The sequence below is a fragment of the Bolinopsis microptera genome, chromosome 4 (genome assembly GCF_026151205.1).
Source record: "Bolinopsis microptera isolate Bmic1 chromosome 4, MBARI_Bmic_1.0, whole genome shotgun sequence".
NCBI classification, from domain to species: domain Eukaryota; kingdom Metazoa; phylum Ctenophora; class Tentaculata; order Lobata; family Bolinopsidae; genus Bolinopsis; species Bolinopsis microptera.
Genome location: NC_087075.1, coordinates 13,505,965 through 13,520,247, shown reverse-complemented (window position 1 = coordinate 13,520,247; position 14,283 = coordinate 13,505,965). Strand labels below are relative to the sequence as shown.

The 14,283-nt window shown below is 46.1% G+C and overlaps 1 protein-coding gene across 1 annotated transcript in view; it reads left to right on the top strand.

Annotated features, from left to right (window-relative positions):
• LOC134813912 (ankyrin repeat and SAM domain-containing protein 1A-like) overlaps positions 1 to 14,283 on the top strand; it is a 44,477-nt gene that overhangs the window by 11,224 nt on the left and 18,970 nt on the right. The window contains exons 3-4 of the mRNA XM_063821844.1: positions 13,461 to 13,542; positions 14,159 to 14,256. Of these exons, the coding sequence (XP_063677914.1) occupies positions 13,489 to 13,542; positions 14,159 to 14,256 (152 nt within the window). The 5' untranslated portion in view covers positions 13,461 to 13,488. The remainder of the gene's footprint in view (positions 1 to 13,460; positions 13,543 to 14,158; positions 14,257 to 14,283) is intronic.

Genomic DNA, 14,283 nt, shown 5'->3' with positions numbered 1-14,283 from the left:
AAGAAGCAGGCCAATATAAGGGCCAGCACAGAAGAAGCAGGCCAATATAAGGGCCAGCACAGAAGAAGCAGGCCAATATAAGGGCCAGCACAGAAGAAGCAGGCCAATATAAGGGCCAGCACAGAAGAAGCAGGCCAATATAAGGGCCAGCACAGAAGAAGCAGGCCAATATAAGGGCCAGCACAGAAGAAGCAGGCCAATATAAGGGCCAGCACAGAAGAAGCAGGCCAATATAAGGGCCAGCACAGAAGAAGCAGGCCAATATAAGGGCCAGCACAGAAGAAGCAGGCCAATATAAGGGCCAGCACAGAAGAAGCAGGCCAATATAAGGGCCAGCACAGAAGAAGCAGGCCAATATAAGGGCCAGCACAGAAGAAGCAGGCCAATATAAGGGTCAGCACAGAAGAAGCAGGCCAATATAAGGGTCAGCACAGAAGAAGCAGGCCAATATAAGGGCCAGCACAGAAGAAGCAGGCCAATATAAGGGTCAGCACAGAAGAAGCAGACCAATATAAGGGTCAGCACAGAAGAAGCAGGCCAATATAAGGGTCAGCACAGAAGAAGCAGGCCAATATAAGGGTCAGCACAGAAGAAGCAGACCAATATAAGGGTCAGCACAGAAGAAGCAGGCCAATATAAGGGCCAGCACAGAAGAAGCAGGCCAATATAAGGGCCAGCACAGAAGAAGCAGGCCAATATAAGGGCCAGCACAGAAGAAGCAGGCCAATATAAGGGCCAGCACAGAAGAAGCAGGTCAATATAAGGGCCAGCACAGAAGAAGCAGGCCAATATAAGGGCCAGCACAGAAGAAGCAGGCCAATATAAGGGTCATCACAGAAGAAGCAGGCCAATATAAGGGCCAGCACAGAAGAAGCAGGCCAATATAAGGGTCAGCACAGAAGAAGCAGGCCAATATAAGGGTCAGCACAGAAGAAGCAGGCCAATATAAGGGTCAGCACAGAAGAAGCAGGCCAATATAAGGGCCAGCACAGAAGAAGCAGGTCAATATAAGGGTCAGCACAGAAGAAGCAGGCCAATATAAGGGTCAGCACAGAAGAAGCAGGCCAATATAAGGGCCAGCACAGAAGAAGCAGGCTAATATAAGGGTCAGCACAGAAGAAGCAGGCCAATATAAGGGCCAGCACAGAAGAAGCAGGCCAATATAAGGGCCAGCACAGAAGAAGCAGGCCAATATAAGGGCCAGCACAGAAGAAGCAGGCCAATATAAGGGTCAGCACAGAAGAAGCAGGCCAATATAAGGGTCAGCACAGAAGAAGCAGGCCAATATAAGGGTCAGCACAGAAGAAGCAGGCCAATATAAGGGCCAGCACAGAAGAAGCAGGTCAATATAAGGGTCAGCACAGAAGAAGCAGGCCAATATAAGGGTCAGCACAGAAGAAGCAGGCCAATATAAGGGTCAGCACAGAAGAAGCAGGCCAATATAAGGGTCAGCACAGAAGAAGCAGGCCAATATAAGGGTCAGCACAGAAGAAGCAGGCCAATATAAGGGTCAGCACAGAAGAAGCAGGCCAATATAAGGGTCAGCACAGAAGAAGCAGGCCAATATAAGGGTCAGCACAGAAGAAGCAGGCCAATATAAGGGCCTGCACAGAAGAAGCAGGCCAATATAAGGGCCAGCACAAAAGAAGCAGGCCAATATAAGGGCCAGCATAGAAGAAGCAGGCCAATATAAGGGTCATCACAGAAGAAGCAGGCCAATATAAGGGTCAGCACAGAAGAAGCAGGCCAATATAAGGGCCTGCACAGAAGAAGCAGGCCAATATAAGGGCCAGCACAAAAGAAGCAGGCCAATATAAGGGCCAGCATAGAAGAAGCAGGCCAATATAAGGGTCATCACAGAAGAAGCAGGCCAATATAAGGGTCAGCACAGAAGAAGCAGGCCAATATAAGGGTCAGCACAGAAGAAGCAGGCCAATATAAGGGTCAGCACAGAAGAAGCAGGCCAATATAAGGGCCAGCACAGAAGAAGCAGGTCAATATAAGGGTCAGCACAGAAGAAGCAGGCCAATATAAGGGTCAGCACAGAAGAAGCAGGCCAATATAAGGGTCAGCACAGAAGAAGCAGGCCAATATAAGGGTCAGCACAGAAGAAGCAGGCCAATATAAGGGTCAGCACAGAAGAAGCAGGCCAATATAAGGGTCAGCACAGAAGAAGCAGGCCAATATAAGGGTCAGCACAGAAGAAGCAGGCCAATATAAGGGTCAGCACAGAAGAAGCAGGCCAATATAAGGGTCAGCACAGAAGAAGCAGACCAATATAAGGGTCAGCACAGAAGAAGCAGGCCAATATAAGGGCCAGCACAGAAAAAGCAGACCAATATAAGGGTCAGCACAGAAGAAGCAGGCCAATATAAGGGTCAGCACAGAAGAAGCAGACCAATATAAGGGCCTGCACAGAAGAAGCAGGCTAATATAAGGGTCAGCACAGAAGAAGCAGGCCAATATAAGGGTCAGCACAGAAGAAGCAGGCCAATATAAGGGCCAGCACAGAAGAAGCAGGCTAATATAAGGGTCAGCACAGAAGAAGCAGGCCAATATAAGGGCCAGCACAGAAGAAGCAGGCTAATATAAGGGTCAGCACAGAAGAAGCAGGCCAATATAAGGGCCAGCACAGAAGAAGCAGGCCAATATAAGGGCCAGCACAGAACTACAGAAGAAGCAGGCCAATATAAGGGTCAGCACAGAACTAACGAAGAAGCAGGCCAATATAAGGGTCAGCACAGAAGAAGCAGGCCAATATAAGGGTCAGCACAGAAGAAGCAGGCCAATATAAGGGTCAGCACAGAAGAAGCAGGCCAATATAAGGGTCAGCACAGAAGAAGCAGGCCAATATAAGGGTCAGCACAGAAGAAGCAGGCCAATATAAGGGTCAGCACAGAAAAAGCAGGCCAATATAAGGGTCAGCACAGAAGAAGTAGGCCAATACAAGGGTCAGCACAGAAGTAGCAGGCCAATATAAGGGTCAGCACAGAAAAAGCAGACCAATATAAGGGTCAGCACAGAAGAAGCAGGCCAATATAAGGGTCAGCACAGAAGAAGCAGGCCAATATAAGGGCCTGCACAGAAGAAGCAGGCCAATATAAGGGCCTGCACAGAAGAAGCAGGCCAATATAAGGGCCAGCACAAAAGAAGCAGGCCAATATAAGGGCCAGCACAGAAGAAGCAGGCCAATATAAGGGTCATCACAGAAGAAGCAGGCCAATATAAGGGTCAGCACAGAAGAAGCAGGCCAATATAAGGGTCAGCACAGAAGAAGCAGGCCAATATAAGGGTCAGCACAGAAGAAGCAGGTCAATATAAGGGTCAGCAGAGAAGAAGCAGGCCAATATAAGGGTCAGCACAGAAGAAGCAGGCCAATATAAGGGTCAGCACAGAAGAAGCAGGCCAATATAAGGGTCAGCACAGAAGAAGCAGGCCAATATAAGGGTCAGCACAGAAGAAGCAGGCCAATATAAGGGTCAGCACAGAAGAAGCAGGCCAATATAAGGGTCAGCACAGAAGAAGTAGGCCAATACAAGGGTCAGCACAGAAGTAGCAGGCCAATATAAGTGTCAGCACAGAAAAAGCAGACCAATATAAGGGTCAGCACAGAAGAAGCAGGCCAATATAAGGGTCAGCACAGAAGAAGCAGACCAATATAAGGGCCTGCACAGAAGAAGCAGGCTAATATAAGGGTCAGCACAGAAGAAGCAGGCCAATATAAGGGCCAGCACAGAAGAAGCAGGCCAATATAAGGGCCAGCACAGAAGAAGCAGGCCAATATAAGGGCCAGCACAGAAGAAGCAGGTCAATATAAGGGCCTGCACAAAAGAAGCAGGCCAATATAAGGGCCAGCACAGAAGAAGCAGGCCAATATAAGGGTCATCACAGAAGAAGCAGACCAATATAAGGGTCAGCACAGAAGAAGCAGACCAATATAAGGGTCAGCACAGAAGAAGCAGGCCAATATAAGGGTCAGCACAGAAGAAGCAGACCAATATAAGGGTCAGCACAGAAGAAGCAGGCCAATATAAGGGCCAGCACAGAAGAAGCAGGCCAATATAAGGACCAGCACAGAAGAAGCAGGCCAATATAAGGGCCAGCACAGAAGAAGCAGGCCAATATAAGGGCCAGCACAGAAGAAGCAGGTCAATATAAGGGCCAGCACAAAAGAAGCAGGCCAATATAAGGGCCAGCACAGAAGAAGCAGGCCAATATAAGGGTCATCACAGAAGAAGCAGGCCAATATAAGGGTCAGCACAGAAGAAGCAGGCCAATATAAGGGTTAGCACAGAAGAAGCAGACCAATATAAGGGTCAGCACAGAAGAAGCAGGCCAATATATAGGTCAGCACAGAAGAAGCAGGCCAATATAAGGGTCAGCACAGAAGAAGCAGACCAATATAAGGGTCAGCACAGAAGAAGCAGGCCAATATAAGGGTCAGCACAGAAGAAGCAGGCCAATATAAGGGTCAGCACAGACAAGCAGGCCAATATAAGGGCCTGCACAGAAGAAGCAGGCCAATATAAGGGCCTGCACAGAAGAAGCAGGCCAATATAAGGGTCAGCACAGAAGAAGCAGGCCAATATAAGGGTCAGCACAGAAGAAGCAGGCCAATATAAGGTCCTGCACAGAAGAAGCAGGCCAATATAAGGGTCAGCACAGAAGAAGCAGGCCAATATAAGGGCCAGCACAGAAGAAGCAGGTCAATATAAGGGTCAGCACAGAAGAAGCAGGCCAATATAAGGGTCAGCACAGAAGAAGCAGGCCAATATAAGGGTCAGCACAGAAGAAGCAGGCCAATATAAGGGTCAGCACAGAAGAAGCAGGCCAATATAAGGGTCAGCACAGAAGAAGCAGGCCAATATAAGGGTCAGCACAGAAGAAGCAGGCCAATATAAGGGTCAGCACAGAAGAAGTAGGCCAATACAAGGGTCAGCACAGAAGTAGCAGGCCAATATAAGGGTCAGCACAGAAGAAACAGGCCAATATAAGGGTCATCACAGAAGAAGCAGGCCAATATAAGGGTCAGCACAGAGAAGCAGACCAATATAAGGGTCAGCACAGAATAAGCAGACCAATATAAGGGTCAGCACAGAAGAAGCAGGCCAATATAAGGGTAAGCACAGAAGAAGCAGACCAATATAAGGGTCAGCACAGAAGAAGCAGGCCAATATAAGGGCCAGCACAGAAGAAGCAGGCCAATATAAGGGCCAGCACAGAAGAAGCAGGCCAATATAAGGGCCAGCACAGAAGAAGCAGGCCAATATAAGGGTCAGCACAGAAGAAGCAGGCCAATATAAGGGTCAGCACAGAAGAAGCAGGCCAATATAAGGGTCAGCACAGAAGAAGCAGGCCAATATAAGGGCCAGCACAGAAGAAGCAGGTCAATATAAGGGTCAGCACAGAAGAAGCAGGCCAATATAAGGGCCTGCACAGAAGAAGCAGGCCAATATAAGGGTCAGCACAGAAGAAGTAGGCCAATACAAGGGTCAGCACAGAAGTAGCAGGCCAATATAAGGGTCAGCACAGAAGAAGCAGACCAATATAAGGGTCAGCACAGAAGAAGCAGGCCAATATAAGGGTCAGCATAGAAGAAGCAGGCCAATATAAGGGTCAGCACAGAAGAAGCAGGCCAATATAAGGGTCAGCACAGAAGAAGCAGGCCAATATAAGGGCAAGCACAGAACTACAGAAGAAGCAGGCCAATATAAGGGTCAGCACAGAAGAAGCAGGCCAATATAAGGGCCTGCACAGAAGAAGCAGGCCAATATAAGGGCCAGCACAAAAGAAGCAGGCCAATATAAGGGCCAGCATAGAAGAAGCAGGCCAATATAAGGGTCATCACAGAAGAAGCAGGCCAATATAAGGGTCAGCACAGAAGAAGCAGGCCAATATAAGGGTCAGCACAGAAGAAGCAGGCCAATATAAGGGTCAGCACAGAAGAAGCAGGCCAATATAAGGGCCAGCACAGAAGAAGCAGGTCAATATAAGGGTCAGCACAGAAGAAGCAGGCCAATATAAGGGTCAGCACAGAAGAAGCAGGCCAATATAAGGGTCAGCACAGAAGAAGCAGGCCAATATAAGGGTCAGCACAGAAGAAGCAGGCCAATATAAGGGTCAGCACAGAAGAAGCAGGCCAATATAAGGGCCAGCACAGAAGAAGCAGGTCAATATAAGGGTCAGCACAGAAGAAGCAGGCCAATATAAGGGCCTGCACAGAAGAAGCAGGCCAATATAAGGGTCAGCACAGAAGAAGAAGGCCAATACAAGGGTCAGCATAGAAGAAGCAGGCCAATATAAGGGTCAGCACAGAAGAAGCAGGCCAATATAAGGGTCAGCACAGAAGAAGCAGGCCAATATAAGGGCAAGCACAGAACTACAGAAGAAGCAGGCCAATATAAGGGTCAGCACAGAAGAAGCAGGCCAATATAAGGGCCTGCACAGAAGAAGCAGGCCAATATAAGGGCCAGCACAAAAGAAGCAGGCCAATATAAGGGCCAGCATAGAAGAAGCAGGCCAATATAAGGGTCATCACAGAAGAAGCAGGCCAATATAAGGGTCAGCACAGAAGAAGCAGGCCAATATAAGGGTCAGCACAGAAGAAGCAGGCCAATATAAGGGTCAGCACAGAAGAAGCAGGCCAATATAAGGGCCAGCACAGAAGAAGCAGGTCAATATAAGGGTCAGCACAGAAGAAGCAGGCCAATATAAGGGTCAGCACAGAAGAAGCAGGCCAATATAAGGGTCAGCACAGAAGAAGCAGGCCAATATAAGGGTCAGCACAGAAGAAGCAGGCCAATATAAGGGTCAGCACAGAAGAAGCAGGCCAATATAAGGGTCAGCACAGAAGAAGCAGGCCAATATAAGGGTCAGCACAGAAGAAGCAGGCCAATATAAGGGTCAGCACAGAAGAAGCAGGCCAATATAAGGGTCAGCACAGAAGAAGCAGGCCAATATAAGGGTCAGCACAGAAGAAGCAGGCCAATATAAGGGTCAGCACAGAAGAAGCAGGCCAATATAAGGGTCAGCACAGAAGAAGCAGACCAATATAAGGGTCAGCACAGAAGAAGCAGGCCAATATAAGGGCCAGCACAGAAAAAGCAGACCAATATAAGGGTCAGCACAGAAGAAGCAGGCCAATATAAGGGTCAGCACAGAAGAAGCAGACCAATATAAGGGCCTGCACAGAAGAAGCAGGCTAATATAAGGGTCAGCACAGAAGAAGCAGGCCAATATAAGGGTCAGCACAGAAGAAGCAGGCCAATATAAGGGCCAGCACAGAAGAAGCAGGCTAATATAAGGGTCAGCACAGAAGAAGCAGGCCAATATAAGGGCCAGCACAGAAGAAGCAGGCTAATATAAGGGTCAGCACAGAAGAAGCAGGCCAATATAAGGGCCAGCACAGAAGAAGCAGGCCAATATAAGGGCCAGCACAGAACTACAGAAGAAGCAGGCCAATATAAGGGTCAGCACAGAACTAACGAAGAAGCAGGCCAATATAAGGGTCAGCACAGAAGAAGCAGGCCAATATAAGGGTCAGCACAGAAGAAGCAGGCCAATATAAGGGTCAGCACAGAAGAAGCAGGCCAATATAAGGGTCAGCACAGAAGAAGCAGGCCAATATAAGGGTCAGCACAGAAGAAGCAGGCCAATATAAGGGTCAGCACAGAAGAAGCAGGCCAATATAAGGGTCAGCACAGAAGAAGTAGGCCAATACAAGGGTCAGCACAGAAGTAGCAGGCCAATATAAGGGTCAGCACAGAAAAAGCAGACCAATATAAGGGTCAGCACAGAAGAAGCAGGCCAATATAAGGGTCAGCACAGAAGAAGCAGGCCAATATAAGGGCCTGCACAGAAGAAGCAGGCCAATATAAGGGCCAGCACAAAAGAAGCAGGCCAATATAAGGGCCAGCACAGAAGAAGCAGGCCAATATAAGGGTCATCACAGAAGAAGCAGGCCAATATAAGGGTCAGCACAGAAGAAGCAGGCCAATATAAGGGTCAGCACAGAAGAAGCAGGCCAATATAAGGGTCAGCACAGAAGAAGCAGGTCAATATAAGGGTCAGCAGAGAAGAAGCAGGCCAATATAAGGGTCAGCACAGAAGAAGCAGGCCAATATAAGGGTCAGCACAGAAGAAGCAGGCCAATATAAGGGTCAGCACAGAAGAAGCAGGCCAATATAAGGGTCAGCACAGAAGAAGCAGGCCAATATAAGGGTCAGCACAGAAGAAGCAGGCCAATATAAGGGTCAGCACAGAAGAAGTAGGCCAATATAAGGGTCAGCACAGAAGAAGCAGGCCAATATAAGGGTCAGCACAGAAGAAGCAGACCAATATAAGGGCCTGCACAGAAGAAGCAGGCTAATATAAGGGTCAGCACAGAAGAAGCAGGCCAATATAAGGGCCAGCACAGAAGAAGCAGGCCAATATAAGGGCCAGCACAGAACTACAGAAGAAGCAGGCCAATATAAGGGTCAGCACAGAACTAACGAAGAAGCAGGCCAATATAAGGGTCAGCACAGAAGAAGCAGGCCAATATAAGGGTCAGCACAGAAGAAGCAGGCCAATATAAGGGTCAGCACAGAAGAAGCAGACCAATATAAGGGTCAGCACAGAAGAAGCAGGCCAATATATAGGTCAGCACAGAAGAAGCAGGCCAATATATAGGTCAGCACAGAAGAAGCAGGCCAATATAAGGGTCAGCACAGAAGAAGCAGGCCAATATAAGGGCCAGCACAGAAGAAGCAGGCCAATATAAGGGTCAGCACAGAAGAAGCAGGCCAATATAAGGGCCTGCACAGAAGAAGCAGGCCAATATAAGGGCCTGCACAGAAGAAGCAGGCCAATATAAGGGCCAGCACAGAACTAAAGAAGAAGCAGGCCAATATAAGGGTCAGCACAGAAGAAGCAGGCCAATATATAGGTCAGCACAGAAGAAGCAGGCCAATATAAGGGTCAGCACAGAAGAAGCAGGCCAATATAAGGGCGAGCACAGAAGAAGCAGGCCAATATAAGGGTCAGCACAGAAGAAGCAGACCAATATAAGGGTCAGCACAGAAGAAGCAGACCAATATAAGGGTCAGCACAGAAGAAGCAGGCCAATATAAGGGTCAGCACAGAAGAAGCAGGCCAATATAAGGGTCAGGACAGAAGAAGCAGGCCAATATAAGGGTCAGCACAGAAGAAGCAGACCAATATAAGGGTCAGCACAGAAGAAGCAGACCAATATAAGGGCCAGCACAGAAGAAGCAGGCCAATATAAGGGTCAGCACAGAAGAAGCAGGCCAATATAAGGGTCAGCACAGAAGAAGCAGGCCAATATAAGGGTCAGCACAGAAGAAGCAGGCCAATATAAGGGTCAGCACAGAAGAAGCAGGCCAATATAAGGGTCAGCACAGAAGAAGCAGGCCAATATAAGGGTCAGCACAGAAGAAGCAGGCCAATATAAGGGTCAGCACAGAAGAAGCAGGCCAATATAAGGGTCAGCACAGAATAAGCAGGCCAATATAAGGGTCAGCACAGAAGAAGCAGGCCAATATAAGGGTCAGCACAGAAGAAGCAGGCCAATATAAGGGTCAGCACAGAAGAAGCAGGCCAATATAAGGGTCAGCACAGAAGAAGCAGGCCAATATAAGGGTCAGCACAGAAGAAGCAGGCCAATATAAGGGCCAGCACAAAAGAAGCAGGCCAATATAAGGGTCAGCACAGAAGAAGCAGACCAATATAAGGGTCAGCACAGAAGAAGCAGGCCAATATATAGGTCAGCACAGAAGAAGCAGGCCAATATATAGGTCAGCACAGAAGAAGCAGGCCAATATAAGGGTCAGCACAGAAGAAGCAGGCCAATATAAGGGCCAGCACAGAAGAAGCAGGCCAATATAAGGGTCAGCACAGAAGAAGCAGGCCAATATAAGGGCCTGCACAGAAGAAGCAGGCCAATATAAGGGCCTGCACAGAAGAAGCAGGCCAATATAAGGGCCAGCACAGAACTAAAGAAGAAGCAGGCCAATATAAGGGTCAGCACAGAAGAAGCAGGCCAATATATAGGTCAGCACAGAAGAAGCAGGCCAATATAAGGGTCAGCACAGAAGAAGCAGGCCAATATAAGGGCGAGCACAGAAGAAGCAGGCCAATATAAGGGTCAGCACAGAAGAAGCAGACCAATATAAGGGTCAGCACAGAAGAAGCAGACCAATATAAGGGTCAGCACAGAAGAAGCAGGCCAATATAAGGGTCAGCACAGAAGAAGCAGGCCAATATAAGGGTCAGGACAGAAGAAGCAGGCCAATATAAGGGTCAGCACAGAAGAAGCAGACCAATATAAGGGTCAGCACAGAAGAAGCAGACCAATATAAGGGCCAGCACAGAAGAAGCAGGCCAATATAAGGGTCAGCACAGAAGAAGCAGGCCAATATAAGGGTCAGCACAGAAGAAGCAGGCCAATATAAGGGTCAGCACAGAAGAAGCAGGCCAATATAAGGGTCAGCACAGAAGAAGCAGGCCAATATAAGGGTCAGCACAGAAGAAGCAGGCCAATATAAGGGTCAGCACAGAAGAAGCAGGCCAATATAAGGGTCAGCACAGAAGAAGCAGGCCAATATAAGGGTCAGCACAGAATAAGCAGGCCAATATAAGGGTCAGCACAGAAGAAGCAGGCCAATATAAGGGTCAGCACAGAAGAAGCAGGCCAATATAAGGGTCAGCACAGAAGAAGCAGGCCAATATAAGGGTCAGCACAGAAGAAGCAGGCCAATATAAGGGTCAGCACAGAAGAAGCAGGCCAATATAAGGGCCAGCACAAAAGAAGCAGGCCAATATAAGGGTCAGCACAGAAGAAGCAGACCAATATAAGGGTCAGCACAGAAGAAGCAGGCCAATATAAGGGTCAGCACAGAAGGTGCAGACCAATATAAGGGTCAGCACAGAAGAAGCAGGCCAATATAAGGGTCAGCACAGAAGAAGCAGACCAATATAAGGGCCTGCACAGAAGAAGCAGGCCAATATAAGGGTCAGCACAGAAGAAGCAGGCCAATATAAGGGCCAGCACAGAAGAAGCAGGCCAATATAAGGGCCAGCACAGAACTACAGAAGAAGCAGGCCAATATAAGGGTCAGCACAGAACTAACGAAGAAGCAGGCCAATATAAGGGTCAGCACAGAAGAAGCAGGCCAATATAAGGGTCAGCACAGAAGAAGCAGGCCAATATAAGGGTCAGCACAGAAGAAGCAGACCAATATAAGGGTCAGCACAGAAGAAGCAGACCAATATAAGGGTCAGCACAGAAGAAGCAGGCCAATATATTGGTCAGCACAGAAGAAGCAGGCCAATATAAGGGTCAGCACAGAAGAAGCAGGCCAATATAAGGGCCAGCACAGAAGAAGCAGGCCAATATAAGGGACAGCACAGAAGAAGCAGACCAATATAAGGGCCTGCACAGAAGAAGCAGGCCAATATAAGGGCCTGCACAGAAGAAGCAGGCCAATATAAGGGCCAGCACAGAACTAAAGAAGAAGCAGGCCAATATATAGGTCAGCACAGAAGAAGCAGGCCGATATAAGGGTCAGCACAGAAGAAGCAGGCCAATATAAGGGTCAGCACAGAAGAAGCAGGCCAATATAAGGGTCAGCACAGAAGAAGCAGACCAATATAAGGGTCAGCACAGAAGAAGCAGGCCAATATAAGGGTCAGCACAGAAGAAGCAGGCCAATATAAGGGTCAGCACAGAAGAAGCAGGCCAATATAAGGGTCAGCACAGAAGAAGCAGGCCAATATAAGGGTCAGCACAGAAGAAGCAGACCAATATAAGGGTCAGCACAGAAGAAGCAGGCCAATATAAGGGTCAGCACAGAAGAAGCAGGCCAATATAAGGGTCAGCACTGAAGAAGCAGGCCAATATAAGGGTCAGCACAGAAGAAGCAGGCCAATATAAGGGTCAGCACAGAAGAAGCAGACCAATATAAGGGTCAGCACAGAAGAAGCAGGCCAATATAAGGGTCAGCACAGAAGAAGCAGGCCAATATAAGGGCCAGCACAGAAGAAGCAGGCCAATATAAGGGTCAGCACAGAAGAAGCAGGCCAATATAAGGGTCAGCACAGAAGAAGCAGACCAATATAAGGGCCTGCACAGAAGAAGCAGGCCAATATAAGGGTCAGCACAGAAGAAGCAGGCCAATATAAGGGTCAGCACAGAAGAAGCAGGCCAATATAAGGGTCAGCACAGAAGAAGCAGGCCAATATAAGGGTCAGTACAGAAGAAGCAGGCCAATATAAGGGTCAGCACGCTTGTATTTGTAACCTGATACGTAGAGAACAAGATATTCAGGTGTGTTTGCAGGGTAGCCAGGAATAACCATGATAACAAGCAGTCTCTGATAAGAGACAAGGTGTGACTGCTTTCTTTACCTTATCACTTCTTTGGAGCAGCCTGACGCTTTCTTTTATTCTTACTGTTGTTATTATCTGTGTTGTGTTCTTGTGTAAGATCAGGTATGTTACTAAATAATGTAGCGACACTTGTGGTATTACACGTAGCGACACTTGTGATGTTACACTTACATGTAGCGACACTTGTGGTATTACATGTAGCGACACTTGTGATATTACATGTAGCGACACTTGTGATGTTACATGTAGCGACACTTGTGATGTTACACTTACATGTAGCGACACTTGTGATATTACATGTAGCGACACTTGTGATGTTACATGTAGCGACACTTGTGATATTACGTGTAGCGACACTTGTGATATTACATGTAGCGACACTTGTGATATTACATGTAGCGACACTTGTGATGTTACATGTAGCGACACTTGTGATGTTACATGTAGCGACACTTGTGATGTTACATGTAGCGACACTTGTGATGTTACATGTAGCGACACTTATGATGTTACATACTACACTGTCAATGTTTATCTCTAATCCTTACTTTTATACGTTGTCCGCAATATAATTGTAGTCCATCACTATCATTGAGAGTCCCGCTCCGAATCTTCGTATCTGCAATCTGTTAAGTGAACAGAAGTTGTTTAGTGCGAGGGTTTGACTAAAGTTATAGTTATTTCTACTTCACAATCTCCTAATATGAGAGGGAATAACTAGCAATTGAAATTTGTCGGACACTTTCTTTCACTTGTAACTTTTTTAGTTTTACTGTCCAATTAGCTCAAAACTGAATACTATATACTTAATAGACGTCACTTTTAGTAATTCTTTACGTTTATGTCGAGTTATGCCAGTTAAAACGCAGGTACTTAATACTACTTGATGTAGTTCTACTAGTTTGGACAGTTTATTGCTCTTTATCTTATACTTGTTCGATCCAGTGCCGGTCGATTCTATTGAATAATGTCGTTGCTTTCAACTTAATTGTTTACCATCAATCTTCACTTATGATATGTATATTGAAAGCTGCCATATGTCGGTATTACTTTCTATAACGATACTTTTTTAGCCCCAGTGAGGGAGATTGTTGGTGAGAAATGGACAAGTTCGTAGCGCTGAGAGAAAACAACGTCACCTCCCGTAACAGAGAGGTTCTTTAAATATTTTATTGAATTTAATTCAACTTATAGGTCTTAATTATAAGATAGGTCTATTTTTATATTAATATAGGTCTTAATTATTATTCCTGACAAGTTATATCCAGCTTAGTAGTTTTTCGAAATCCGAATGTACGCTTCGGACAAACGAATGACCACGAAAGATATTTAATTAAGTATATTAAGTATATTAAGTATATTAAGTATATTAAGTATATTAAGTATATTAAGTATATTAAGTATATTAAGTATATTAAGTATATTAAGTATATTAAGTATATTAAGTATATTAAGTGCATTAAGTATATTAAGTGTATTAAGTATTAGTGCTTTTCATTCAAAGAAGTAAAACCGAATCTTTTATGTCATGTTTCCAGGGTTTGGACTGGAATTGCCAGCTTAAAGAACTTCCATCGCATTACATTACATAATTTTCTCAATAAATGTAATAGATTTGTAGTGTTGTAATTAGTTTAAAACTTAAGTGTATTAAGTGTATTAAGTGTATTAAGTGTATTAAGTGTATTAAGTATATTAAGTATATTAAGTATATTAAGTATATTAAGTATATTAGTATATTAAGTCAATAATCTAATGGAGGGTTTAACAGGTCTACAACGATGAAGTGTATGAAAATATGGAGAACATAAGTGAAAGATTTACTAACGCGTGGGCTGCAGACTCGGAAATTCCTAGTGACTACGGAACGTGAGTAAAGCTGATTTTACATAACCG